Source organism: Mobula birostris, chromosome 14, assembly GCF_030028105.1.
Source record: "Mobula birostris isolate sMobBir1 chromosome 14, sMobBir1.hap1, whole genome shotgun sequence".
In the NCBI taxonomy this organism is placed as follows: Eukaryota; Metazoa; Chordata; class Chondrichthyes; order Myliobatiformes; family Myliobatidae; genus Mobula; species Mobula birostris.
The window spans coordinates 1865894-1892466 of NC_092383.1; the positions used below are offsets into that span (position 1 = coordinate 1865894).

General features: G+C 42.3%; 1 protein-coding gene across 4 annotated transcripts in view; it reads right to left on the reverse strand.

Moving 5' to 3' along the window:
• Positions 1-26573, reverse strand: part of dennd4a (DENN/MADD domain containing 4A) — a 161973-nt gene that overhangs the window by 30505 nt on the left and 104895 nt on the right. For 3 of the 4 annotated variants that reach the window (XM_072277959.1, XM_072277955.1, XM_072277957.1), the window contains exons 15-21: positions 25424-25559; positions 24961-25167; positions 18800-18928; positions 13448-13595; positions 11406-11534; positions 2193-2336; positions 950-1105 (exon numbers count right to left, since the gene is read on the reverse strand). In XM_072277959.1, coding sequence (XP_072134060.1) covers positions 950-1105; positions 2193-2336; positions 11406-11534; positions 13448-13595; positions 18800-18928; positions 24961-25167; positions 25424-25559 — 1049 coding nt within the window. Of the gene's footprint in view, positions 1-949; positions 1106-2192; positions 2337-11069; positions 11187-11405; positions 11535-13447; positions 13596-18799; positions 18929-24960; positions 25168-25423; positions 25560-26573 lie in introns of all 4 variants that reach the window. The other variant, XM_072277956.1, reaches the window with a different exon arrangement.

Genomic DNA, 26573 nt, shown 5'->3' on the forward strand with positions numbered 1-26573 from the left:
TAAACTCCTAAGAAAATACAACCCGCATGACAACAGAGGCAGGAAATGTTGTCAGTTGCAAGTGTGCAAGCTCCAGATTTCATACATGGTACCTGGTGTCCTGTCACAGCATCTGCGAGACTGGCATCTGCCCAGGGCATGTTTCACAGTGGGGTCACTCCACAGTGTAAGTGGATGTCAGTAGCAGGCATAAAGGACAAACAGACAGCAGTCCAAGCAGACCAGGCTTGCAGTGCAGCAGTGCCCTAAGTGCATCTCATTTTAAATGGATCACCCTGGGCAATGCAGACAGAATAAAGACCTCAGCACCCCAGGATCTTTCAGCCATACACATGGTTCTCTTTTGCACACTGGTTGTCTGTTAGTCTTTGTTATTTATGGTTTCTCGTAAATATTGCCGTACTTCTTTATTTTCTGTAAATGCCTGCCAAAAATGAATCACATAGTATCTGGTGACATGTACATTGATGATAAATTTACTTTCACTTGCATCGGTAAACTTGGTGAGGGGGGGAGGCAGGGGAACAGAGGATACTTAGAACAAACTATTGTGATCAGGGATTAGAGATAGTTGGGACATTCAGTGTTTTTGTGGCAGTTGACATGTTTCTAGAATTCTGCGCTGCATTCCTGGTGCCTTAGTGAAGGACCGAAGTGAGAGGCTGCAGCAAGTTCACACAATGAAACAAGCAGAACCTTGATTTAATCATGCTGACAGAATTCAGGAGCTAAGAAAGAGAGTAAATAGACGCTTGAGGGAGAAAATTAGAGGGCTAATGGAAAAAGCTGGGGAATAGCTGTGGCTGGATTTACCTTGAAGGCAGATGTAATATATCCATGCATTTGATTTTAAAGCACAGTTTAAATATTTCCATTAGTGAAAAGCTTTGAAAGTTGCAATAATCTTTAAATGGAACTTCCTGATATAAAACATGCCGGAATTACACACCATTGCTTTCCTCAGCATTAGGGTTTGGCTGAGCAGCCTCCAAGCTGCAATTCACCTTCACGATGCTGGAGACCGATTTCAATTTGCTACTGCTTCCTTGAAATTCCAAATGGGGCAGACAATCTCCACTGCCCTTTGCACTTTCACACTCAGATACTGGAAGTAATGCAAAAAAAAAAAAAAAAAAATCATTATTGGGCAAATTAACAAAAACATTTGATCTGAAAACATCATCTATGGAAAGGAATAAAGAGTTGACGTTTTCAGCCAAGAACCTTCATCAGCCATTCCTGATGAAAAGTTTCGGCCTGAAATATAGGCTCATGTTCCTCTCCATAGTTGCTGCCTGACCTACTGAGTTCCTCCAGCACTTTGTGTGTTGGTCTGGATTTCCAGCATCTACAGAAACTCTTGGGATTATAATTTAGTTACATGTTGAATTAATCAAATAAAACATCAGTAATAATGTGACCTTGGTTATTAATTCAGGGTAAAGTTGTCATTTAGGTAGTCTGAGAAATTGGAAACCAGCTTCTACAATGAACCCAGAATAGATCATCCAAATCAAATGGAAAGTGAAGTTGTCCAGAATCTGAAATCTGATCTAGTGTTTTAGGTTACACTTTTGAAGCTCTCACACTACAATACCACAGTTTAAGATGTCAAATAAATTCAGCCATTTGACTGTTGTTTCACTTTCAGGAATTCAGGAACAAATGGAACTAACATGGTGGCTGTTCGATCTTTTACTTGCTGTTTGAATAATCTCTCTCAACTCCCTTAATGCTCAGGTACTCTGAAGTGAAATACAAAAACAACACACACATAAAATGCTGGAGGAATTCAGAAGGTCAGGCAGCATCTATAGAGAGGAATAAACAGTCAAGGCTGAGACCCTTCATCAGGAATCAAACTTGTGGAATACAAACCTACTTTACAAACCAGGTGGCTGATTGTTTTTGATCTAGATTTGAGGGGCTGAGGAATCAGTAATCATCCCTACTCACAACTGCAGGTATGATTACTCCCAGAGCTTTTCAATTTACCTTCCCATAGTCTAGCGACACCTCCCCAAACACCAAGACATTAATTCTGGACAACTCAAGCATAGCCAAGTGTACAAAGAGAGAGAAATATCTCCATCATGTGTTGTGATCAAATTTTCCATCAAATCCAGCCAGTTTATGCTATGTGAACCATACACAGAGATACGCTTTACAAAGGAATAAGAGTTGAGATGTACATGAACTGGAGTCGCTCTCTTTCTTGTCATCCTTGTCCACCGGCTGACATACAGCAGACTGCTCCGAGCCAAGGGCTGAAGGCACTTCACTCCGTCTCACCTCATCCTTCGATAATGAGTTGTATCCGAGATCTGACTGTCCACCTTAGACGACAATAATAAAACGCCATTACAGTGCTGATTAAATGCCTTTGTCAGCAAATCATAACATCCTTTACAATAGCTCCCAAAATACCAGAAACCATTACATACCATGGAATAACAGAACACTTGGAAAAAATGAATCAGATTGAGGGGATTTATAAAAAAGTAATAAAGCTATGTGAGTTTTTGAAAGATGAAACTAGTAGAAAAGGTAAGAGAGAACCAGTGGCTGTGGTGGCTTTTGATAAAGGGCACATATGAGGTTAGCGTGCAGATTTAGAACACATGGGATTGGGTGCGATATACAGGATGAAGGAGAGATGACAGTCAGGAAACAGACAATACACGTGATGAAGGAGAGATACCAATCAGAAAATAGACAATATATGAGATGACGGAGAGACGACAGTCAGGAAACAGACAATATACGGGATGAGGGAGAGACGGCAGTCAGGAGACAGACAATATACGGGAGGAAGGAGAGACGAGTCAGGAAACAGAGAGTATACGGAGTGAAGGAGAGACAACAGTCAGGAAACAGACAATACACGTGATGAAGGAGAGACAACAGTCAGGAAACAGACAATACACGTGATGAAGGAGAGACAACAGTCAGGAAACAGACAATACACGTGATGAAGGAGAGACAACAGTCAGCAGACAGACAATATACGGGAGGAAGGGGAGATGACAGTCAGGAAACAGAGAATATACGGGATGAAGGAGAGACGCCAGTCAGGAAACAGAGAGTATACGGAGTGAAGGAGAGACGACAGTCAGGAAACAGACAATAGGAATAAACCATTCTTTATCTCGGTGATAGTCTGTGGTGCACCGGGTACTTGGACCCCAGCTGCTCACAATCTACATATATCAATGACTTGGCTGGTGGAGAATGAAAGGGGTCTGAAGAATATTTGGATGAGCAGAGGGAGTGGATGAGATTGTGCCTAACAAATATCAATGCACAAAATTGTGGAGTTATGCACTCAGCTGCATGTAACATGCATGAATGCTTGTCAACTAAAGGCCAAAATGAAGGTGCAATAAGCTGTTAGGAAGGCAAATGCTGCACTAGCTTTAATACCCAAGGACTTGAATATAGGAATAAGGAAGTTTCTTTGCTGAGACTGCATATGGAGCACTGTGTGCAGCTTTGATCTCCTTTCCCATGGATGTACTTGCCACAGAGGGAGAGCATTCACAAAATTTTAGGGTGTTGTATGAAGTGAGCTGGAATACACTGAAACCTTATTCTTGATAAGGTTTAGCAGAATGAAGGGAGATCTCTTTGAAACATGCAAATTCTCCAAGTACTTGACAGACTAGATTCAGGGTAGCTGTCTCCCCTCACTGAGGGTTATAGAACCAGGAGCCACAGTTGCAGGACAGGGACAGGCTATTAGGACAATCACGAGGAGAATTTTCTTCACTAGATGATGAAACTTCAGAATACTCTACCAAGGGCTGTGTGGGTTGTGTCATTATATTTATTCAAAACAAATATTGATAAGATTCCTGGACGTTAAGGGTTATGGGGATGGCGTAAAAATTGACACTGAGGTAGATCACCAGCCATTATCACAGTGAATGACACAACAGGCTGGAAAGCCAAGTGGCTGACTCTTGCTCCTTTTTGTTTGTTTTTAAGTATAAGGAAGAGGGAGAAATAACCATTAGACAATTAATTTACACTGTCAAAAATCCAAAGAAGAATTTAGTCTTCAGATGATCACCTTTGTCCAGTGGTTTGCTGCTTCAGTCTGCAGTATATGTTATGGTTGAATGACAATAAACTTGAACTTGATCAGTAACCACAATCAACAACGGTGATATTGCAAACCCTAAATACACCTTCACTCACACAGTGAAAGTGAGCCATACCAAGAGAAAACAGTTGCAACACACAGGTTAACCACATTAAAGGTTTGTTACATATATTTTGAAACATACAGTGAAATATGTCACTTTGTGTTAAATCAAATCAGCATTGTGCTGAGCAAGTGTCATCACACTTACGGCAACAACAGAGCATGCCCGCAAATCACTAACCCTAACCCACACGTCTTTGGACTGTGGGAGGAAACCAGAGCACCCGGAGGAAACCCACATGGTCACAGGGAGAATGCACAATTTCCTTACAGACAGGATTGGAAATTGAACCTAGATCTGGCAGCCAGCACTCTGTAAAGTGTTGTGTTAACCATTAAGTTCCAGACTGATCTTGGCCATAGCGCAAATAAACAGATGCAGATTATTACTGGCAAACGCAGCTTTCAAACAGAACGAAAGCCAATAACTGAGAGGATGTATCAACTTGGACCTTTTTAAATATTTACTTGGAAAATGCTTTTAGGATCAATGGAGCATGAACCGAGATGAGTTACAAAAACTCTGAGTAAGTCTGACTGAATGCTTATTTGGAAAGTTATTCATACACACTCCTTGCTTTAGGTGCAGCAACAGCTAAAGCAAACAATCTAAAGTGATTTTCGATTTTTGGAGGAGAGAGATAAATATACTCTTGATTGACAAACTAAATTGTTTGAAGAGGTATTAATACAGAAGAGACAATAGAAACACTGTCAAAGTAATTTACCTACATTACAGTTTGGCTGAGGTAACCCACAACAGACTTGTGGGTTCAAAAATGCCAAAGCAGCAGCAGAGTGGATTGTGGTAGGTGGTTTCAGAACAGAACACAGAGAGCTGGTGTGTAGGGTATAATATAACTAGGGTAGTTATCCACAGTGAACGATGGCGAGTGCATGAATCAGTACTGGGATTACTGATGCTCACACTACATTCATGATTCTGGCTCTGGAATTAAAAACTATTTCTAAATATGTGGACGATTGCAAATTCAGTGGTGGGGATTGTAATGTATGAATCTATTTCTTTTAGAGCAATGACCCTACCCCTTAGCACAATGTATTGATCAGTTATCTGCGCATCCGCATTGACCTGTTCTCTACACATGTGCATCGCTCTCTCTCTCTCGCTCTCACTGCAATGTGAACACACCAGTTAAAGTCATCTCCCACGTGCATGCTTTTATTTAATATACATGTAGTTGTGCATAGACACAACAAGTTGGCGATGAGTTCGAACCTGAATGTCAGAAAATATCATTGACTACACTGACAGTTACAGGATGAAACAGAGACTTAAACAGCACCAGAAGGCCGTCCCAAAACTTAAAGTGAAAATAATGTGGCAGTGGTTTCAGTCGGGAAGGCTGATGAATTTGATAGCACTAATGACGGCTGGGAGTTGTATATCGAGAGTGTTGAACTGTATTGTAATGCGAACAACATGGAGGAGCAAAAGAAAGCCCCTGTATTTCTTAGCTTAATGGGTGCAAGGATGTACAGTCTCTTATGCAACCAAGTAACCCCTGAGAAGCTGGCAAGCAAGAATTTTGATGAAATTGTTACAAGTTTACAAAATCACTTGAGCCTCAAACCGCTGATAATAGCCGAGATATTTCAATTTTATGAAAGGAACCAGTTAAAAGATGAAAGCTTTCCTGAATACATTGCAGAACTGCTCAAACTTTCCCAGTACTGTGACTTAGAGATGAACTTTCTGATGCATTAAGGGACAGGCTTGTATGTGGCTTGCACAGTCAAAGCACTCAAACGAGGCTACTGGCAGAAAGAGACAAAACCTTAAAACGGGCATTGACCATTGCAGTATCGTTAGAGACTGCAGCAAAGGACGTAGCAGAACTACGGAAAAGGAGATTAGAATGTGAAATGCACAAAATGTCCCTGAATATAGTGCAAAAAGCCAGAAATGTTATTGATGTGGCAAATCCTTCCATGATGCAAATGATTGTTGGTTCAAAGAAAAAGTCTGCAGAAAATGTCATAGACAAGGCCACATAGAATGTGCAAGGCAGACAAAAAGCACAATCAAGTGAAAAGTCTCAAACACAAAACTAAGCAAATGCATAAAGTTACCAAATGTAAGACAGCATCAGACAACAGACTCTGACGAAGGTGAACTGTCACGTCTAGAACTGCATGGGACAACTGAAGCGGATCACAATAGATGCATCTTGTGTAAAACTGAAAATGGAACTGGATAGAGGGTCAGCTTGTCTATAATTCCAGAGGCTGACTACAACAGACTATTTTAAGATACCATTAGAGAAGACCTCAACAATGCTAAAGCCTAACACAAGTGAAAAAGTGTCTCCCAAAGGCAAACTGAAAGCAAATGTGACACATGGAGGCCAAATACAGCAGTTAGAGCTTTATGTATTGAAAAGTGGTTGGCCAGCATTTTTCGGATGCAAATCGTTGAGAAAAATTCAACTAGACTAGCATTCAATCAAAGCTCTCAGTGTGGCATCAACAGGCAACGGCAGGCCAAATGGTGGCACTAAGCAGAGACTGCCACAGCTGCTTAATGCTAATGAGAAGGTGTTTGAGAAGGGTATTGGTAAACTCAAAGGCATGAAGGCCAGAATTGAACTGGATGAAGCAGCAACATCAAGATACCTTAAAGCGCGTCCGTTGCCTTATATACTATGTTCCAAAGTGGATGCTGAACCACAGAGGTTGCAGGCGTCTGGAATTCTTTCCAAGGTTGAGTGGAGTGACTGGGCGACGCCCATTGTCCCAGTGATCAAGAAAGGAAAGGCCGGGGCCTTTCACATATGTGGGATTTCAGAGTGAGCATCAACCCGGTGCTGCATATTATGCAGCACTCCCCACCACGAATAGAAGACAATTTTGCATCTTTCGCGGGCAGGGAGAGGTTTTCAAAGATTGACTTGTCCATCTGTAAATGGAGATTGCGAAGTCAAGCAGGAAGTTCCTCACAATAAACACTCACAAGAGTCTGTTCCAGTACAATTGTCTCATCTTTGATGTCAGATTTGACAAAGACCAATAGACCAAGTGCTTCAAGATATCCCAGGAACACAATGTTACCTTGACAACATCATCATGACTGGTAAAAATAATGAACAGCAGCTCCAGAACCCTGGTAGAGTGTTTACCAGGCTGAGTGAGTATGGTCTGTGCACAGAGAGAGACAAATGAGAGATTTTCAAGAATGAAATCTCAAGTTGTGGACATGTCATTGCCAAGCAGGGCTTACATAAGTCACAAGAGAAGACTGAAGCAGTGCTACAGGCACCCAACTGGAAAATCTGTCACAATTCAGATCATACTTGGGCCTTGTAAACTACTACCACTGCTTTCTCTCCAACATTGCGACAGTTTTGCATCCATTCAATGCACTGTTGCAGACAGGAGCAAAGTGGGAATGGTCAGAAAGATGTAAAAGCACTTTCAAGGAAACTAAGGGACTAATAACATCCTAAGAACTGCTCACCCATCATGACCCATCAGACTGGTGTGTGATGCGTCCTCCTATGGCATTGAAGCCGTTTAGTCACACATTATGAAAGATGCATCTGAAAGACCAATTGTGTTTCCTTCAAGATCACTGATGTGCGCATAACGCAACTACACATACATTGACCGAGAGGTTCTTAGTCTAGGGAATAAGGAAGTTCCACCACTACCCCTATGGACAAAAGTTTACACGAGGGTCAGCAACCGCTTTTGTCTGTTTTCAATCCCAGGAAGATAATTCCAGTGATGACGGCTACCCAGTTATAACATTGGGCACTATTTCTAGGAGCCTACTCTTATGACATAAAAATTCTAGGGTACCAAACAACACAGCAATGCTGATGGCTTGTCACGTCTTCCACTGCTGACAACTGAAAAAGTAAAGTCCTCAAACTGTGACCCAGTAGAAGTGTTCCACACCACATTGTGGACCAGTTGCTGGTAAAAAAATCCCGAAGTAATAAGAGAAATAAGGAATGACCCGACATTGTCAAAAGTCAATGACGTCACCATGGAAGGATGGCCAGCTCATTGTAGTCCTGAGTCTGTATGTCAAAGAACGCTGATGTGTGGATCTTGTGTGCAGTTCCTCTAAACTGCGCACCAGAACGTTAGAGAATCTGCACAAAGGTCACCTGGGTACAGTCAAGGTGAAAAGTCTTGCCTGGAGCTACGTGTGGTGGCCAGGAATAGATAAACAGAATGAAGGCTTGGCCAAAAGCTGTTCGGGATGCCAAAAAGTTCAAAATACACCCCACAGGCACCATTACACCCATGGGAGTGGCTGTCTTCACCATGGCAAAGAGTACATATTAACTTTGCTGGGCCATTCATGGACTCCATGTTCCTGATTGCTCATTCGAAATGGCTGGAGGTTATACCAATGAAGTCAACCACATCAGCAAAGACTATTTCCACTCTGAGGACTATCTGCACTAGAAATGGCTTACCAGAACAAATTGTGAGTGACAACGGACCACAATGCACGTCAGAAGAATTCAGACTATTCATGAAAAAAAAATGGCATCAGACATTTCAAGTCAGCTCCTCACCACCCAGCAACGAATAGGTTAGCTGAAAGGTTTATCCAAATATTTAAGAAATCCATTAAAGCAATAGACAAGGAATCAGAATCAGGTTTATTATCAGCTGCAGGTGTCGTGGAATTTGTTGACTTAGCAGCAGCAATTCAATGCAATACATAATATAGAAGAAAAAATAATAACTCAATTACAGTATACATATATTGAATAGATTAAAAATAGCGCAAAAACAGTGAGGCAGTGTTCACGGGTTCAATATCCATTTAGGAATCAGATGGCAGAGGGGAAGAAGATGTTCCTGAATCACTGAGTGTGTGCCTTCAGGCTTCTGAACCTCCTACCTGATGGTAACAGTGAGAAAAGGGCATGCCCTGGGTGCTGGAGGGGCTTAGTAACGTACGCTGCCGTTCTGAGACATTGCTCCTTGAAGATGCCCTGGGTACTTTGTAGGCTAGTACCCAAGATGGAAGTTGACTAATTTTACAACCTTCTGCAGCTTCTTTCAGTCCTGTGCAGTAGTCTCCCCCACCCCATACCAGACTGTGAAGCAGTCTGTCAGAATGTTCTCCAAGGTACATCTATAGACGTTTTGAGGAAGACATTTCTCTGAAGCACAGGATGGACAACTTCCTTTTTGTGTATCGGAACTCTGTACATGTTACGCCATATCAAACACCTGCAATGCTGTTCATGAGCAGGAACCTGAGATCTCGCATAGACCTCCTGGAACCAGATCTCCGGAGGGAAGTGCAGAAGAAACTGTTCCACCAGTTGCCAAGTGAATCAGCGAGGAGCTTCAAGATTGGACAGGAAGTCCTTGATATGTACCTGACTGAGAAGGGGTTCTGAAACTTTTTTATGCCATGGATTCCCACTATTAACTGAGGGAACTGTGGACCTCAGCTTGGGAACCTCTGAGATAGAGGAATATGGAACTAATGCAGACACGTAGGTTTAGTGTAGATAGAACTGATGGTCGGCATCGACAGGCCTGTTTCTATGTTGTAGAATGTTCTGACTATGAATGTCGTTTACTTTGATTTTCAGAAGGCATTTGATAAGGTGCCACACATGAGGCTGCTTAACAAGATAAAATCCCATGGCGTTACAGGAAAGATACTGGCATGGATAGAGGAATGGCTGACAGGCAGGAGGCAGCGAGTGGGAATAAAAAGGGTCTTTTCTGGTTGGTTGCCAGTGACTAGTGGTATTCCTCAGGGGTCAGTATTGGGACCGCTACTTTTCACATTGTTTGTCAATGATTTGGATAATAGTATTGATGGCTTTGTGGCAACGTTTGCAGATGATACAAAGATTGGTAGCGGGGTAGGTAGTGCTGAGGAAGCAATACAGTTGCAGCAGGATTAGACAAATTGGAAGAATGGGCAAAAAAGTGGCAGATGGAATACAGTGTTGGGAAATGTACGATGATGCATTTTGGTAAAAGGAACAATGGTGGAGACTATTATCTGAATGGCGAGAGGGCTCAAACATCAGAGGTGCAGAGGGACTTTGGAATCCTCCAGTAAGACTCCCAGAAGGTTAATTTACAGGTTGAGTGTGTGGTAAAGAGGGCAAATGCAATGTTGGCATTTAGTTCAGGGGAATCGAATATAAAAGCAAAGAAATAATGCTGAGCCTTTATAAAACACCAGTTAGGCTGCACTTGGAGAACTATCAATAGTTTTGGGCCCCATATCTCAGAAAGGATGTATTGTCATTGGAGGGAGTCCAGAGGATGTTCAGAAGGATGATTCTGGGAATGAAGGGGTTAATATATGAGGAGCGTTTGGCAGTCTTGGGCCTGTACTCACTGGAATTTAGAAGAATGTGGGGAGAATCTCATTGAAACCTACTGAATGTTGAAAGGACTCGATAAGGTGGATATGGAGAGAATGTCTCCTATGTGGGGGTATCCAGAACTTGAGGGCACAGCCTCAAAATTGAGGAGCAACTTTTAGAAGAGGAAGGAAGAATTTTTTTTAGCCAGAGTAGTGAATCTGTGGAACGCTCTGCCACAGTCTGCAGTGGAGGCAAAGTCCATGGGTATATTTAAGGCATAAGTTAATCATTTCGTGATAGGTCTGGGCATCAAAGGATATGGCAAGAAGGCAGGTAGGTGTAGGGGTTGAGTGGGGTCCGGGATCAGCCAAGATGGAGTGGTGGAGCAGACTCGATGGGTTGAACAGCCTAATTCTGCTCCTATGTCTTATGTTGTACACCACATCTGGGAAAATGCTAAAAATTGTAACAATCAGGAAAAAAGTCTAAGTCAGTCAAAGCAGAACTAGAAAGGAGACAAAAAGTTAGACAATTACCTGAAAACATGTGGATATCCGCCAGTTCTGAGGAAATCCAGAGAGAAAGACTAGGAAGCCTTTCATTCAAGGACTCCTGACTGCCATACCCATAGCTGGAGCTAGAGCCAAGCCGAGCTGTGTGCAGAGAGCAGTAATACAAGGGTACGCCAGATGGTAGATGAACATAAAGAGGTTTATGGAAGGGCAAGATGCATGAGAAGCAGAAATTAAAAGCCACGTAAGATGGATACAAGCAGATAATCGCAGACAGACCAGAGGGAACAGCAAAAAGCAATGAACAAAACAAAAGAGAGGTTTTGAGTCAACAGATATTGATGACACCTTAAGATGTACCTGTACTAGATCTATCATCAGTGGAATCTACTTTCATTTGCTCCGAGCTGAACTGGGACTGCTCCACAGTGTTAGTTTCAGTAGAGCTATCCATGCTGCCGTGGCTAACAGCATCCAGATCACTGCCATCTGCTTGGAGAACAGACAGATTAGTACAAGTCACTGCAAACTGACAAATTCATTTTTCTCCCTCCCATCCTAAAGGGATTGGAGTGGCCAACAAACATTATTGAGCTGGTGATTACACTAGTATTGGGTGTTAATATGCAGTTTAATTGTAGGGTTGGCATCAGAGTCTGAACCCTCACCTCTCTCTTTTTCTCCGCATATCCACACACACACCATCCCAGATAAAGGACTGCAAGACTGGGATCAATCTGGAAATCGGAACCCTTTCCTGGGTTACTGGAGCATTGACTCTACTGGCGTGCAAGCTAAGATTAGATACCAGCTGACCAATCAAATCTGTAATTGTCCTGACCCATACTGTTCAATAATTCGTTCTCTAAATTTGTTGAGTAATAGAATCTATTTAAAGAGGAATTGCCTCAAATAGAAGTTTTCTCAAAATTCCAAATTTCTGATTCCATTCAAGTCCTATAAATCAATCTTATGTAAGTGAAACTAGAATCCAGGCATTCAGCCTCAAGATTCAGAGGAGTAAATTTAGGACAGAGATGAGAAGGAACTGCTTTCCCCCTAGAGTAATGAATCCGTGGAATTCTCTGCCCAACGAAGCAGTGGAGGCTACCTCAATAAATATATATAAGATCTTTGGATAGATCTTTGCATAATAGGGGAATTAAGATCTCTGGGGAAAAGGGAGTTAGGTGAAGATGGGTCCATGGTCAGATCAGCCATGATCTAATTGACTGGTGGAGCAGGCTCGACGGGCCAGATGGCCGACTCCTGTTCCTATTTCTTATGTTCTTATGTGTCTGGCGTTAATACCAATGGTCATATTACTGAGTGAAATAAATGACTTGAAGCTGTTATTGGGCTCAGGGGCTTAGAAAACTAGAACACAGATGGATGGAATTATGGAATTGCAGAACCACCCTGAAATATTAGCCCAGCTCACTCAAGCCAGTAAATTTAATAATTCTTCTCCAGCTAAATTGGCAATCAGCATTTCCTAAAAATATATATACTTTCAATGAAATTATGTTAACTGAAAATACTTGATGGTGGATTGATTTATGCAAAAAATGTTGAATCAAACGTTCCTACTCCAAACGGTTAAGCTGACAAATAGCTCTGCACCAAAAAAAAAGTGCCTTTGTAACAGCAAAAGGCCCACCTTGCTGTTATTCTAACATTGCCATGACTTCCAACATAAATGCACATGAACGTGGCAGTTTATGGCAGGATTCTTAGCAGTGTGGAGCAACAGAGGGATCTTGGGGTCCACGACCACAGATCCCTTAAAGTTACTGTGCAAGTTAGTAAGGTTAAGGTGGTGTATTGGTGGGTTGGCCTTCATTAATCAGGGGACCAAATTCAAAGTAATATTGCAGCTCTATAAACACCATTAGACCACACTTGGAGGGTGCAGAGGAGATTTACCAGGATAAATAGGGTTAGTTATTAAATGATGGTCTCACCATTAGTACATTTCTTCCACGAACAAAAAACAACAGAAATCTATCAAAAAATAGTGTACAATACTCTAAAAAGGTCAGTCAATATTCTCCACACAATGCCGATCATGTTACTGAACTGAACACCCACAAATTTGGACAAATGATTTGAAGATATGGCTTCAATAGTTTAAGTCTAACTTACTACACTGAGTGACATGACCACTGAGCTGAGGGAAATTAGAATGGTCAATTAGTTCTGGCCTTGCCAGGTACACTATAGCCCTTGAATGCATTAGGAAAAAAAGTCCATAAAGCCATTTTTTAATGGAAAATGTGTTCCCTTAACTATATTTGCCAATATTTTTGACTAGAGTTTCTTTTAGACACAATGTGGTAGTTCAGCAATGTAACGCTCTCTGAATTTCACCGTGTTCACTCCCAGGTCAATCTCAGTCTTACCTGACAGCACCTGTGCCTGTAGTGGGTTTGTTGGAGTCTTTTTCAAAGCTCTGCGGAATTGAGCTATTGCAAGTACAACATTCCTTAGCTTCATCCATAGGAAGTATCCACCTCTATTGCTTGATGGCCAAGTACTTTCTAAAACTGCCTGCAGAAAATCAACTGTAATCAGCCCAGTGTCAAAGCAGAGGTTAAATATCATGAAATTATCACATATTCCGCTGTGGACCTTAAGCAAAGCAGTTTTAATTCAATTTATAAGCTTTTAATTTAGATCTTAGCATGTGATATTAAAACTTCAATAATCTGGAATCCAATTGTTTGGAAAATCCTGAGGATTTCAGCATCCAGTTCCTTCATTCTAACAAGCTGAACCATCCAAACTGAAACACACCAGGTTTGATTTCATAAACACAAGAAATTCTGTCAATGCTGGAAATCTAAAGCAACACACACAAAATGCTAGAGGAACTCAGCAGGTCAGGCAGCATCTATAGAAGGGAATAAACAGTTGCTGTTTTGGGCCGAGACCGTTCATCAGGACTCATGAATAACAGAATATGAACAAACGTGTCCACTAGTTCTGAATCAGTTTCACCTTTCACTCACTTCCAACATTTCCTTCTGCCCACTCCCACCCCTTCACCTTTGTTGCCTCAGCATCACCACAGTATCTGACCTTTTATCATCCCCCTATCAGCCTCTGGGAATCCAAGTATTTCCTTCACCAGGTGGTTCAGTGACTTACTCGCACTTCACTTAATCTATAAACCATTTCCTGCTCACAATAAATTCTCGTTTGCAGCAATGAGACAAGATAGATTGTGTGATCACTTTAGGTAACACCTGCATTAAACCTGAGGCTACGTCCACACTAAGCCGGATAATTTTGAAAACGAAGCTTTTTCTCTTCGTTTTGACCCTCCATCCACACTGAAACAGCGTTTTCATCCCCCCAAAATGGAGATTTTCGAAAACGCTCTCCAGAGTGTGTAAATTTGAAAACGACTGTTTCGTGTTGCCGTGTGGATGGGGTAAATGGAGAGATTTAAAAACGTTGCCATGACACCACAACAACAATGCTTTTTCTGCTTCTGCTTGGTACTGCGCAAGCACTGCCGGACGGCAGTCAGTGTGAACGGCGTGAGAGTTAAATTGTAAAGTGAGCTTTTTTGACTAGATCCCCTAAATTGATTTGATTGAGTCTATCTTTAAAAATATTAACGTCAGAAATACTGCGCAGGTCTGGCGGCAGAAGATTCCAATCTCTTGTTGATCTTGGGTAGAGCACGGCTTCATGCGTGTTTTTTACTTTATTGTCTACGCTAATAGCTTGTTTGGAATTAAACACCTCCACTGTTTTGCTGACTTTGTAGTCATTTGTAACTCGCAGAAACAGCTCGACTTCATTGTCTGTCTAAACGAAGAAGTCCGGTCTGATTTTTCCAGCGGAGGTTTTCTTTGTATTCCTCGAAGACATTGTTGAAAACTTTCTTTCGCTGTTGTTGTTGGTACTCTAGTTTTTGACCAATGGAAATAGCACAATGCTGCCACGGAAACGTAAATATTATACCATTTCCTCTTTGCTTGTTTTCTGTAGCTGTGTCTGCGCATGCCCAGTAGGAGTAGATTCACCCAAATATCCGTTTTGGTGTGGACAGAGATATTTTGAAAAACACGTAGTGTGGACGCCTGTCATTTTTACTCGAAACGAGCGTTTTCAAAATTATCCGGTCTAGTGTGGACGTAGCCTGAGACTAGGTCTCTGAAGTTCTGTTCACCTGTCACTTGAAATCCCTGCCCCATTCCAACTCTGACCTCACGGATACTGACCACCCACATCATTTCAAAGATGCTCAACTTGAGCTTAAGACCAGCTCCTCACTCTTTGATTAGGCAGATTGTAACCACTAACCATATTCTTTTTGAGAGAGCTGTTCATGGCTCCTCTCTTAACACTCCCCAGGACACACCATTTGTTTTATTTGCCTCATCCCTTAGCACCCAATGTCGTCACCCCACATGGTCTAACAGATAGATAGATACTTTATTTACCCCAAAGGAAATTACAGTGTCACAGTAGCATTGCAAGTGCACAGATATACAAATATTAGAAGAGAAGAAAGAAAGAATTAAAAAAAATAAGTTACCTCAAACAGTCTAACAGGAGGGGAGCCATCACTTCCCCGGCTATAGGTTGACTCATTACAGAGCCTAATGGTCGAGGGTAAGAATGACCTTATAGACCAGCACAGGTGTCTCAGTCCATTACTAAAAGTGCTTCTCTGTTCAGCCAAGGTGGCATGCAGAGGGTGAGAAACATTATCCAGAATTGCCAGGATCTTCTGTAGAGTCTTTTGTTCTACCACAGCCTCCAGTGTGACAAGTTTGACTCCTATAACAGAGCCAGCCTTTCTAATCAGTTTATTGACCCTGTTGGCATCACCCATGTTGATGCCATTGCCCCAGCACACCACAATATAGAAAATTGTACTGGTGACAAAAGACTGGTAGAACACATGAAGGCCAAGCCTGCAGACTCCAAAGGACCTCAGTCTCCTCAGGAAGTAGAGACAACTCTGGTCCTTCTTGTACACAGAATTTGTGTTGGTGCTCCACTCGAGTCTGTCATTCAGGTGCACCACCAGGTACTTGTAGATCCTCACCACATCCACATCCTCACCAACAATAGTGCAATGCAGGCTTAGTCTTCCTAAAGTCCAGTCACCATCTCCTTTGTCTTACTGACGTTGAGCTGCAGATGATTCAACTTTCACCATTTGACAAAGTCCTCCACCACAGCCGTGTATTCATCCTCTTGACTTCCCTTTATATGCCCAACTATTGCTGAGTTATCAGTGAACTCCTGCAGATGACATGACTCAGTGTTGTATCTAAAGACTGAGGTATACGGGTAAACAGGAAGGGAGCCAATACAACAGGAATTCTGCAGATGCTGGAAATTCAAGCAGCACACATCAAAGTTGCTGGTGAACACAGCAGGCCAGGCAGCATCTCTAGGAAGAGGTGCAGTCGACGTTTCAGGCCGAGACTCTTCGTCAGGACTAACTGAAGGAAGAGTTAACTATTTCACAGTTCTGGCTCCAAGCACTTACCTTACTACTGCCCTCATTAATCTTCCTCTATTTGCACTCTTTCAAAGAGGAGCTGAAAGCAACTGCGTCACCTGGACAACTCTGAACCCCCCTTTCAGAGACATTTCCTTTGTTCTCCTATTTCTCTCACTCTTGACATAATATAACACATGTTTCTGTTTCCTCAGTCTTCCAGCTCTGTTGGAGAGTTATTGGCCTGAAATATTTGTTTCTTTTCCCATAGATGGTAGTGCAATCTATGTTTCAAACATTTTGTATTTATATGAAAGTGACACCAGGACTGACCAGAAATGCGGGGAATTGATTCACCTTAATCCTGAATTCCATTTTTGAAATGTGCTGAATGTGCTCATTTCAATTATATGGTGTGAAGGTTTGTTTTCCTGATGTGAGCATGGGGGAATATCACAGCCACAATTTGTGTCTTTTTTTCTCATTTACAGTCTCCTAAAACACTGAACAGACAAGGCCAAGACAAGCTTTGACAGCTCTTGGTCAAGTAGCTCACCAATTCAGTAAGGACGTCCACTCTTGAGCAAACCACTAATTAGGTAGCTATCAGAGCCAGTTCCCATGGAAACAAGATCCTAGTACATTGGTGCCTTTAGAAGATAAAGGAAACATGCCAGGGGAAAACCAGTGCAGCAAAAGGCAATGCTTTTGTACATTGTGTATTTAATTCCAGTTTTTAAGAGTTTGCGGGAGGGTTTGGATTTTTCAAGTTCACGTTCAAGTTTATTGTCACTCAACCAGCTAAACAAAATAACGTTCCTCTGGGAACAATGTTGTTCTAACAATGATTATAAATGCCTTCATCTAAAGTTCTACAGCTTAATTCAATTCATTTGTGTTAAAGCTTAAAGTCACAAGCTTGATGGCAAATAATATTAATCATTTATGTGCCTTTTGCATTCTTGTTAAAGAGAAGATTGGTTGAAAATAGGTAATTTTCTGTGAACAACTGATAGGGAAATGAAATTTTCAGTCCAGGTCACTAGATTTTGATGGATTAGCTATCTATCCTCATGGGTTATGCAATGCAAGTTCGATGGGAATATCATTCATAGACCATTTATACTTCATTGAATAATAGGCAAACTCAACCAAAAAGGTCATCTTTGCAAGTAGGAAATTCACAAGCACTGTAGATTCTTCAAGGTGATAAACCATTGAAGCTAGAAATTTTAAAAATCTGCAATTAGCTTATTGATTTAACGTGGATATTTTTCAGATTGTTTTGGATTTATTATTCTTAATTAGATTCAGAAGAATTTATAGCTTACAATGAAATTGAAGAGGCCACCGAGCAGACATGACCCTTTTTGACTGAGGGAGGGAATATTCAGAATGATGTCACTTTTCTTCCACACCCCTGCATCCTTTTGACACCCCCATAAAGCTTTCTTGAACCACCCACGCTGCCGCAGATGGACTGAAGTGTGATAAAATGCAGCATTGACAGTAGCTACAAAAGTCCACATTGACCTGTGACACAGGAGCAGCACCAGGCCAACTGGGCCTAGCCAGTCTTCTCCATTACGGCTGATTTATTTTCCCTCTCAACCCCATCCTCCTGCCTTGTCCCCGTAACCTCTCCATCATGGCTGATTTAGTTTCCCTCTCAACCCCATCCTCCTGCCTTGTCCCCGTAACTTCTGACGCCCTGGCTAATCAAGAACACATCAACCTCTGCTTTAAACATATGTAGTGACTTGGCTTCCACAGCCAGCTTGGTAAGGAATTCCACAGATTCACCACCATCTGGCTAAAGAAAGTCCTCATCTCTATTCTAAATGGACATCGCTCTATTCTGAAGCAGTACTCTCTGGTTCTAGATTCTTCCACTATTGCAATGTCCTCTGCATGTCCACTGCATGTCCACTCTATCACGCCCTTCAAAGCGATTACGGAACTCTCTGCCACCACCCAGGTCTTATCACTTATGAATTACCAGTTGTTTTATGTGGTTTACTCTTTAACTTGCTTTGTAAATGTATCTTATGTCAATCTTCTGGAATATATTTTATTAGTTGTTAATTATTTGTGGTCAGTGTGTGGTGTGTGAGTTATCTGTACTGTGTTATGCACCTTGGTCCAGAGAGCATTGTTTTGTTTGGCAGTATTCATCGGTTGAATGACAATAAACTTGAAGTTTAAAATTAAGGAAGAATAAGCAAAGTTAGTTACAATAAAAAGCAACACCAAAATATTTCAGTAATGTACAGAAGGCCCCTACCTTATTATAGTAACCATATGTAATAGCGTTTGGGTGAACACCAGCTTTCTTCATCTCAAACAGGACTCTGACAGCTAATACTGGCTGTCCGTACTGGCCGCATAACTGCATCAGGACACGGTAACAGACCTAGCGCAGAAAACACAGTTTCCATCACTGACAGCTCCTTCACCAGGGGCTTCATTGTAATATCAAAATAAACTTTATACACAATAAAAATTATTTACAAGACAAAAAGTGCGATACGTTTTAATTCTTACATACATAGTCAATGATTTTTGTACTGTTTTATTAGATCCCGAATCACTGCCGCCACCCATGTGACCCTCTGGGGTGGCAAACTGGGACAATAAATGTGGGGCTTGCTCAACCAAACCAGACTCTCCCTCTCCAGTAGCAGAACTCCACACGATGGTCCTAACCCACTGAGCCCTTTCAGTTGCTGCACTAAGCTACGGTGCGTCCTGCAGCCTGGAATATGCCAGTTGGCAACATTCTCTACAGCAAGGGTTCCCAACCTTTTTTATGCCATGGACAAATACCACTTAGTAAGGAGTCCTTGGACCCCAGGGTTGGAATCCTGCCCTAAAGGCATCTTGATGTGCCGGCAGACCAACAAGTTTCAGGAAGACTTGGTGAAGGTGCTTAAGTAGTTCCCTGGAATACCCATTTTTCCCAGTTACTCCAGAATCAGATGTAGTTTGCAAAACTGTACGGTCATGTCTGCAACACTTCAAGGTTGTGAGGGGCATCACAAAAGGAATGACATTGTGTGCTTTCAATAACAAGCAACAGCCACGCAAAGAAAGCTCACCAACACCTCCACTCCTTCAGGAGGCTAAAGAAATTTGGCACATCTCTGTCGACTTCCAACTATTTTTAATTGATCCTGAATTATAACAGCTTTGTACAGTAACTGCTCTGCCCACGACTGCAAGAAACTGCAGAGATTGTGTACTCAGCTGAGCACATCGCAGAAACCAGCCTCTCCTCCACGGATTCTGTCCACACCATGCTGCCATAGTAAAGTGGCCAGCAGAATCAAAGACCACCCCCCCCCCCCAACCTGGGACGTGCTTCTTCACCCACTGAAAGAAGATACAAAAACTTGAAAACACGTACACCAGGCTCAAGGACAGTTTCTATCCCATGTACCTACCTAAATTTCTCTGAAATGTTGAAATTGACCCGCATCTATCATTTGTGTTGGCAGCGCATTCCACAAACACTATCCTCTGAGTGAAGTTGTTCCCCTCATGTTCCCATTAAATATTTAATATTTCATCCTCAGCCCATGACCTTTAGTTGTAGTCTCACCCAAACTCAGTGGAAAAAGCCTGCTTGCATTTACCCTGTCTATACCCTTCATAAATTTGGGTACCTCTATCACATCTCCCCTCAAATCTTCTACAGGAGAATAAAGTCCTAGCCTATTCAATCTTTCCCTATAACTCAGGTCCACCAGACCCTGCAACATCCTTGTATTTTTTTCGGCACTCTTTCAATCTTATTTAAATCTTTCCTGTAGGTAGGTGAACAAAACCACACACACTACTCCAAATTAGGCCTCACCAATGTCTTATAAATAACATTTCAACATCATCCCAGCTCCTGTAGTCAATACATTGATTTATGAAGGCCAAGGTGCCAAAAGCTTTCTTTACGACTCCATCTACCTGTGATACCATTTGCAAGGAATTGTGAATCCATATTCCCAGATCCCTCTATTCTAGCACACTCCTCAGCACCCTACCACTCACCTACCCTGGTTGATATTCCCAAAGACGAAGTAGTTCTAAGGTAAGGACATGTTCAGCACAGCTTTGTGGGCCGAAGGGCCTGTATTGTGCTGTATGTTTTCTATGTTTCTGTGTTTCAATGTAAGTGCAACACCTCACACTAGTCTGCATTAAATTCCATCTGCCATTTTTCCAGCTGGTTCATATTCCACTGCCAGCTTTGATAGCTTTCCTCTGTCCAGTATGACCCCAGTCTTAGTGTTGTCTATAAATTTGCTGATCCAGTTTACCATATTATCATCCAGATTGTTGATATAGATGACAAACAACAACAGACCCAGCACCGATCCCTGTGGTACTCCACCGGTCCCTGCGGTACTCCACGGGTCACAGGCCTCCAGTACGGAGGCAACCCTTTACTACCACTCTCTGGCTTCTCCCACAAAGACAATGTCTAATCCAATTTACTACCTCATCTTGAATGCCAAGTAACTAAACCTTCTTGACCAATCTCCCATGTGGGACTTTGTCAAATACCTTGCTCAAGTCCACGTAGACAACCTCCACTATCTTGCCTTCATCAATTTTCCCAGTACCTTCTTCGCAAAACTCTAAGATGGGTTAAACACAACCTGCCATGCACAAAGCCATGTTGAATATTCCTAATAAGTCCCTCTTTATCCAAGTATTTATATATATGGTCGCTCAGAATACCTTCCAATAACTTTCCCACTGCTGATGTCAGGCTCACTGGCCTATAATATCCTAGTTTACTCTTAGAGCCATTCTCAAACAACAGATCAGCATTGGCTATCTTCCAATCCTCTGGCAGCTCACCTGTGGCTAAAGATGTTTTAAGGTCCCTACAATTTATGCACCAGCCTCCCAGAGGATCTAAGGCCCTTGGGGATTTATGCACCCTAATTTGTCTCAAGACAGCAAACACCTCCTCCTCAATAATCTGTATAGGGTCCATAACATCGCTGCTGCATTGCCTCACTTCTACAGTACTATGCAAAAGTCTTAGGCATACATACAGTACTGTATTTGTCAACGTGGATCAGAGAGCGAGTTTGTAAATCTGGCAGGAACAAAGGATGTTGGGAAGGTGACAGAGAAGGAATGCCAGGGACTCGGGGATGGAGGGAGGCTGGGTGGAGAGGTGGTGGTGGTACGGGTGCAGACACGATCAGCCCTTAGACACCAGGCATGGTTATTTGATTCAAAAAATAATTGATATATTGATCATGACAGAACGTTGCTCTTGTGTTTCCTGCTCCCTCCCTTCTCCTAACCATGATTCCACTCCCCCTGAACACACTTGACAAACTTTATCCCATCCAGCCCTTTTACAGTACAGGAAACCCAGTCAATACGTGGAAAGTTAAAATCACCTAATATCACAACCTTGTGTTTCTGGCAACAGTCTGTAACCACTCTACCAATTTATTCCCCACAGACTGTTGGGTGGTCTATAATACAGCGCCATTGACATGGTAATACTTTTCCCGTTCTTCAGTTCTACCTATAAAACCTCCCTCACTAGATTGAATACTGCCGTGACATTTTCCCGGATTAGTAAATGCCACCCCTCCTCCTGCTCTATCACATCTAAAACAACGGAACCCTGTAACGTTGAGCTATCAGTCCTGCCCTTCTCACTAATGGCTATATCATAATCCCATGTGTTGAGATGATCTGCCTTTACTACGCTACTTCTTGCATTGGTACATACACAGTTCAGAACATTAGTCCCAGCATGCTCGATCTTTTCATTCCTGACTTTCTATGTAGACTTAACAACATTTTTCTCCACTATCTGTTCTAGCTCTCTGGTTCCCATCCTCCTGCAACTCCAGCTCACCTCTGTGCAGCACTAGCAAACCTTGCCACAAGGATATTTGTACCCTCTCCAGTTCAGATGGAAACTGTCCTTTCTGTACAGGTCCCACCTTCCCTTGAAGCAAGCCCAATCAGCTAAATATCTGACACCCTCCCTCCCGTGCCACTTCCTTAGTCACATGTTAAACTGTATGATCTTCCTACCTCTGGCCTTACTGGCATGGGTAGCAATCCTGAGATCACAAACCTGTAGGTTCTGTCCTTTAACTTAGCACCTAACTCCCCATCTCATTTTGCGGGACCTCATCCCTCTTCCTACCTATGTTATTGGTACCTACACGGACCAAGACCTCTGGCTGTTCACCCTCCCACTTAAGAATGCTGTGGACTAGATCCAAGACATCCCTGACTCTGACAACATACCATCTGGGAACCTCGTTCTCAGCGACAGAACCCCTTTACTGTTCCCCTAACCAATGAATCCCCTGTCACTACAGCTCGCCTCTTATCTCCCCTCCCCCCTGAGTCACAGAGCTAGAGTTAGTGTTAGAGACTTGACTGCTGTAACTTTCCTCTGCTTGCTCTCCACCCTCCCCCCAAAAAACAGGATCCAAAGCAGCATACCTGTTGTTGAGGGGAATGGCCACAGGGCTACTCTACACTGCCTAGCTACTGCTGCCTAACCCCTTCCCCCTCTTGACGGTCACCCAGTTACCTGTGTCCTACACCTCTCCGTATGTCCTATCTATCAACCTCTCAGCCTACCTAATGATCCAGAGTTTATCCAGCTCCTTAACACAGTCTGTTAGAGGACATAGCTCGCAGTTGTAGTTGTCAGGGACACTGGAGGCCTCCTTGCCTTCCAACATCCCGTATGAGGAGCATTCCAATATCCTGCCTGACAACCCCACTGCCCTAAAATGTGAAATAAGAAAGAATAAATGATGAAAAAAATCTACCTACAGTGTACGTCTCTCCTTGCCAAAGCCTCGATGACTGAAGCCTCAACACTGGCCCACTCCCACAATGGCTGGTCCGCATAAACCTAACTTCTTTTGATTGCCAAGTGCCTCATTATGTGCAATCCGATGTCCCCTTGAGATGTGGAGCACAAAATATGCTGAATGCCCCTGCTTGTTTCTTTTAAACACTTTCTCTCTTTAAGCGATGCGGTGTCTCCTTGGGAACCGTGGTGCATAAAATGTGCTAACTGTCCCTGCTCCTTTCTTTTAAATACTCGCTTGCTTTACGCCATCAATGGCTCCTTGAGAACTCTGGTGCTCAAAATGTGTCAAATGTCCCCACTCACTTGTTTTAAACTCTCTCTCCCTTTGCACCAGGGGTCCCCAACCTTTTTTATGCCATGAACCAATACCGTTAGGCAAGGTGTCCACGGACCTCAGGTTGGGAACCCCTGCTGTACGCAATCTGATGTCTCCTCAGGAACTGTAGCGTGCAGGATGTCATGTTAGCCACTGTATACACTGAGCAACTCACTGATGAACCGTGTCTGCCGAGATGAAAAACGGCTGCACTTGAAAGCCCGGGCTAAAAGAGAGGGACTTTCTGTGCATAGGAGGCCCAATCAATTCACTGTGCGATCAATTCAGTGGATGCATACTTGCCACATTCTCGCAATTGATCAGATACAGTTAACTCTTGACCTCACAATCTACCTCGTTAAGGCCTCGCACTTTATCGTCTGCACTTTCTCTGTAAATATAACACTTGATTCTGCAAATTGTTACTGTTTTAACTTGCACTACCTTGATGCACTGTTGTAATACATTGATCTGTATAAATGGCATGCAAAGCCAAGATCTTCCATTGTACCTTGGTACAAGTGACAATAATAAACCAATTTACCAAGATCCAGATCCACAAGCTTGTCTAACCTTGCATCCAAGTAGAGAAACCTGCTGGTGCAATCTTGCACTGTTTTATATGCCTCTATCACTTTTATCTTTGGCAGATAATTTATAAATGGTGCAGGGCTGTTTGGTGCTGATCTTCACCGAAAATGGTTCTGTTATAGATCTGTTAATTAGTATCATGGCTTGCATGATCTCATGGATCATGAATATGATTAGATACATTTCTGTGGGCAGGCAAATTTGAAGAGGTTCCATGGACAGGAAATTTGAAGCTTGGTAGTGCCACAACTACAGGAACAAGTAACTGGGCTCAGCACACATTTCACCATTCAAGTGCAAGGGAATGCAATTAATCTGATGAAAACATGGGATAACTGGTGTTGATTCAGCAGCTGAACCATTGTCTGCAGGTGAAAGTTCTCCCTTTGAACTGAGAATTGAACACGTGTCAGACACTGGTTCACATACCATTCAGGATCACAGAGCAAGAACTCAGGATGAAGGAGACTAAAAGGGAGTGTAGGAACAAGTTACATGCCTTATAATCATTTAAAACAAATGAGAGAATACAGCCAGGTACAAAGCTAACACTAAAATTTAATTAGGACATATAGCAAACAAGATGTGTGCATTGTTAATTGTGTTTGGTGATACAATTTTGCTCCCCGTCAAACAGGGATACATCAGGCACATCAATGTTACTCACCTCATCGGGTGGATCCAATTTCTTGACCTGCATCTTTCTCAGTACGTCGTAAGCCGTCCGAAGGGCCCTGACCTTTGAATGGCATACCTTCACATAAGCAGGAAGGCAAATAAACCAGAGACCATAGCAGTGACGTAGGAGGCACTTTGACCACATCTGAGGAACTGATGAATAACGTTTTGCCATTTTTTGGGCTGACTTTATCTCCTAAAATGCAACAAAATTATTAATAAAATGTTGTGGAATGAAATAAATACATGTATGTTGAGAACATCCATACTGCCTCTTTAAAGTTCTATCATTCTCCTTGTACAGAGGTGGTATGAAATGTAGCATCAGATTTGTCACACTCAGTTTACTTGTGCTACAGCTTCACAATCCACAGGATAATGGATAATGGTAACAGATTGATATGTCACAAATACTCACACACACCGTATCACAGGCATACTCAGTCACATACCTGCTTGGTTCTTCTACCCATTGGTGCTGGACTGTTGGGACAACTATTCTTTGAAGTTAACCTGCTGGCTGGTGTCTTTAGTAAACTCACGGGTCTGTCAAACAGTTGTGGTGATAGCACAGGGAAGCCAATGTAGCTGAAAGAACAGGAGCAGCTGATGATCATCACTTATTAAAGTCCTTGATTAATTGACAGCTTTAATGCACATTATGCAGAATACAATTCTTATTATTGGAATATATATTTCAACCACAAGTAAATTCAGAGATAACAAGAAACAGCAAATGTGGAAAGAAAGCAGAACACAGGGAAAACCCAACGGGTCTGTTGGACACCAAATTAATACTTCTAGTGGAACAAATTGAGAAAGGGAAATAGAAAGCACTATCGTGACCCTCCACAGTGTACCCAGAAATCGTGGAGAGAATAATGGAACACATACTTGGTCAAAACACCAATGACGGCATATAATAAGTGTTAGGTTTTGCCACAGATACTTCTGACCATTTCTGCGGTTTACCCCGGTCACAGCTTGAGCAAGTTCAGAGAATATGCCAGCTGCTGTGCCACTTTGTGATGTCCGGATTACATTCCTCAGAGAGGACGAGTTAAGGACTTGTCTCCAACCCAGAGAGGTCTGGGTGGGCTATTTAAGAGCTATTGGAGAACCTAGAAAACCTCTGGGAGCATGTTCAAGCAAAAAGGCAACACCTTGAGAGGAATCTACTTTCTATTCTTGAAGCTTGAACAACAGATCAATAAGGATTCTGCTTCCAGAGTAAAAAGCAGATCATCTACGGGATGCATCTTATTTAGATATAGCAGCAACTCAAATCAGAGTTAGTCTTCGGCACAAAAATAAACCATGACACTGCATAAAAATGGAATTGGCTGTGTGGGGGTGATTTGAAGGCTGCTGCATAATTATGATTCTCTAAATTATATTATAAATACTGTATGTCAGCTTATAAAAAGCATCAGAGACAGTAATTAACTCATGACTTTTAAATTACAACTTAGCACATCCTAAGATAACCATGGTGGAAAAAGTGTTTGGATTTCACCCTGTTACAGGAACATACAAACCACCATCATGCAAGGAGATTTGGAAATTCAGTGTAACAACACCAATTTTATATAATGTTCAATA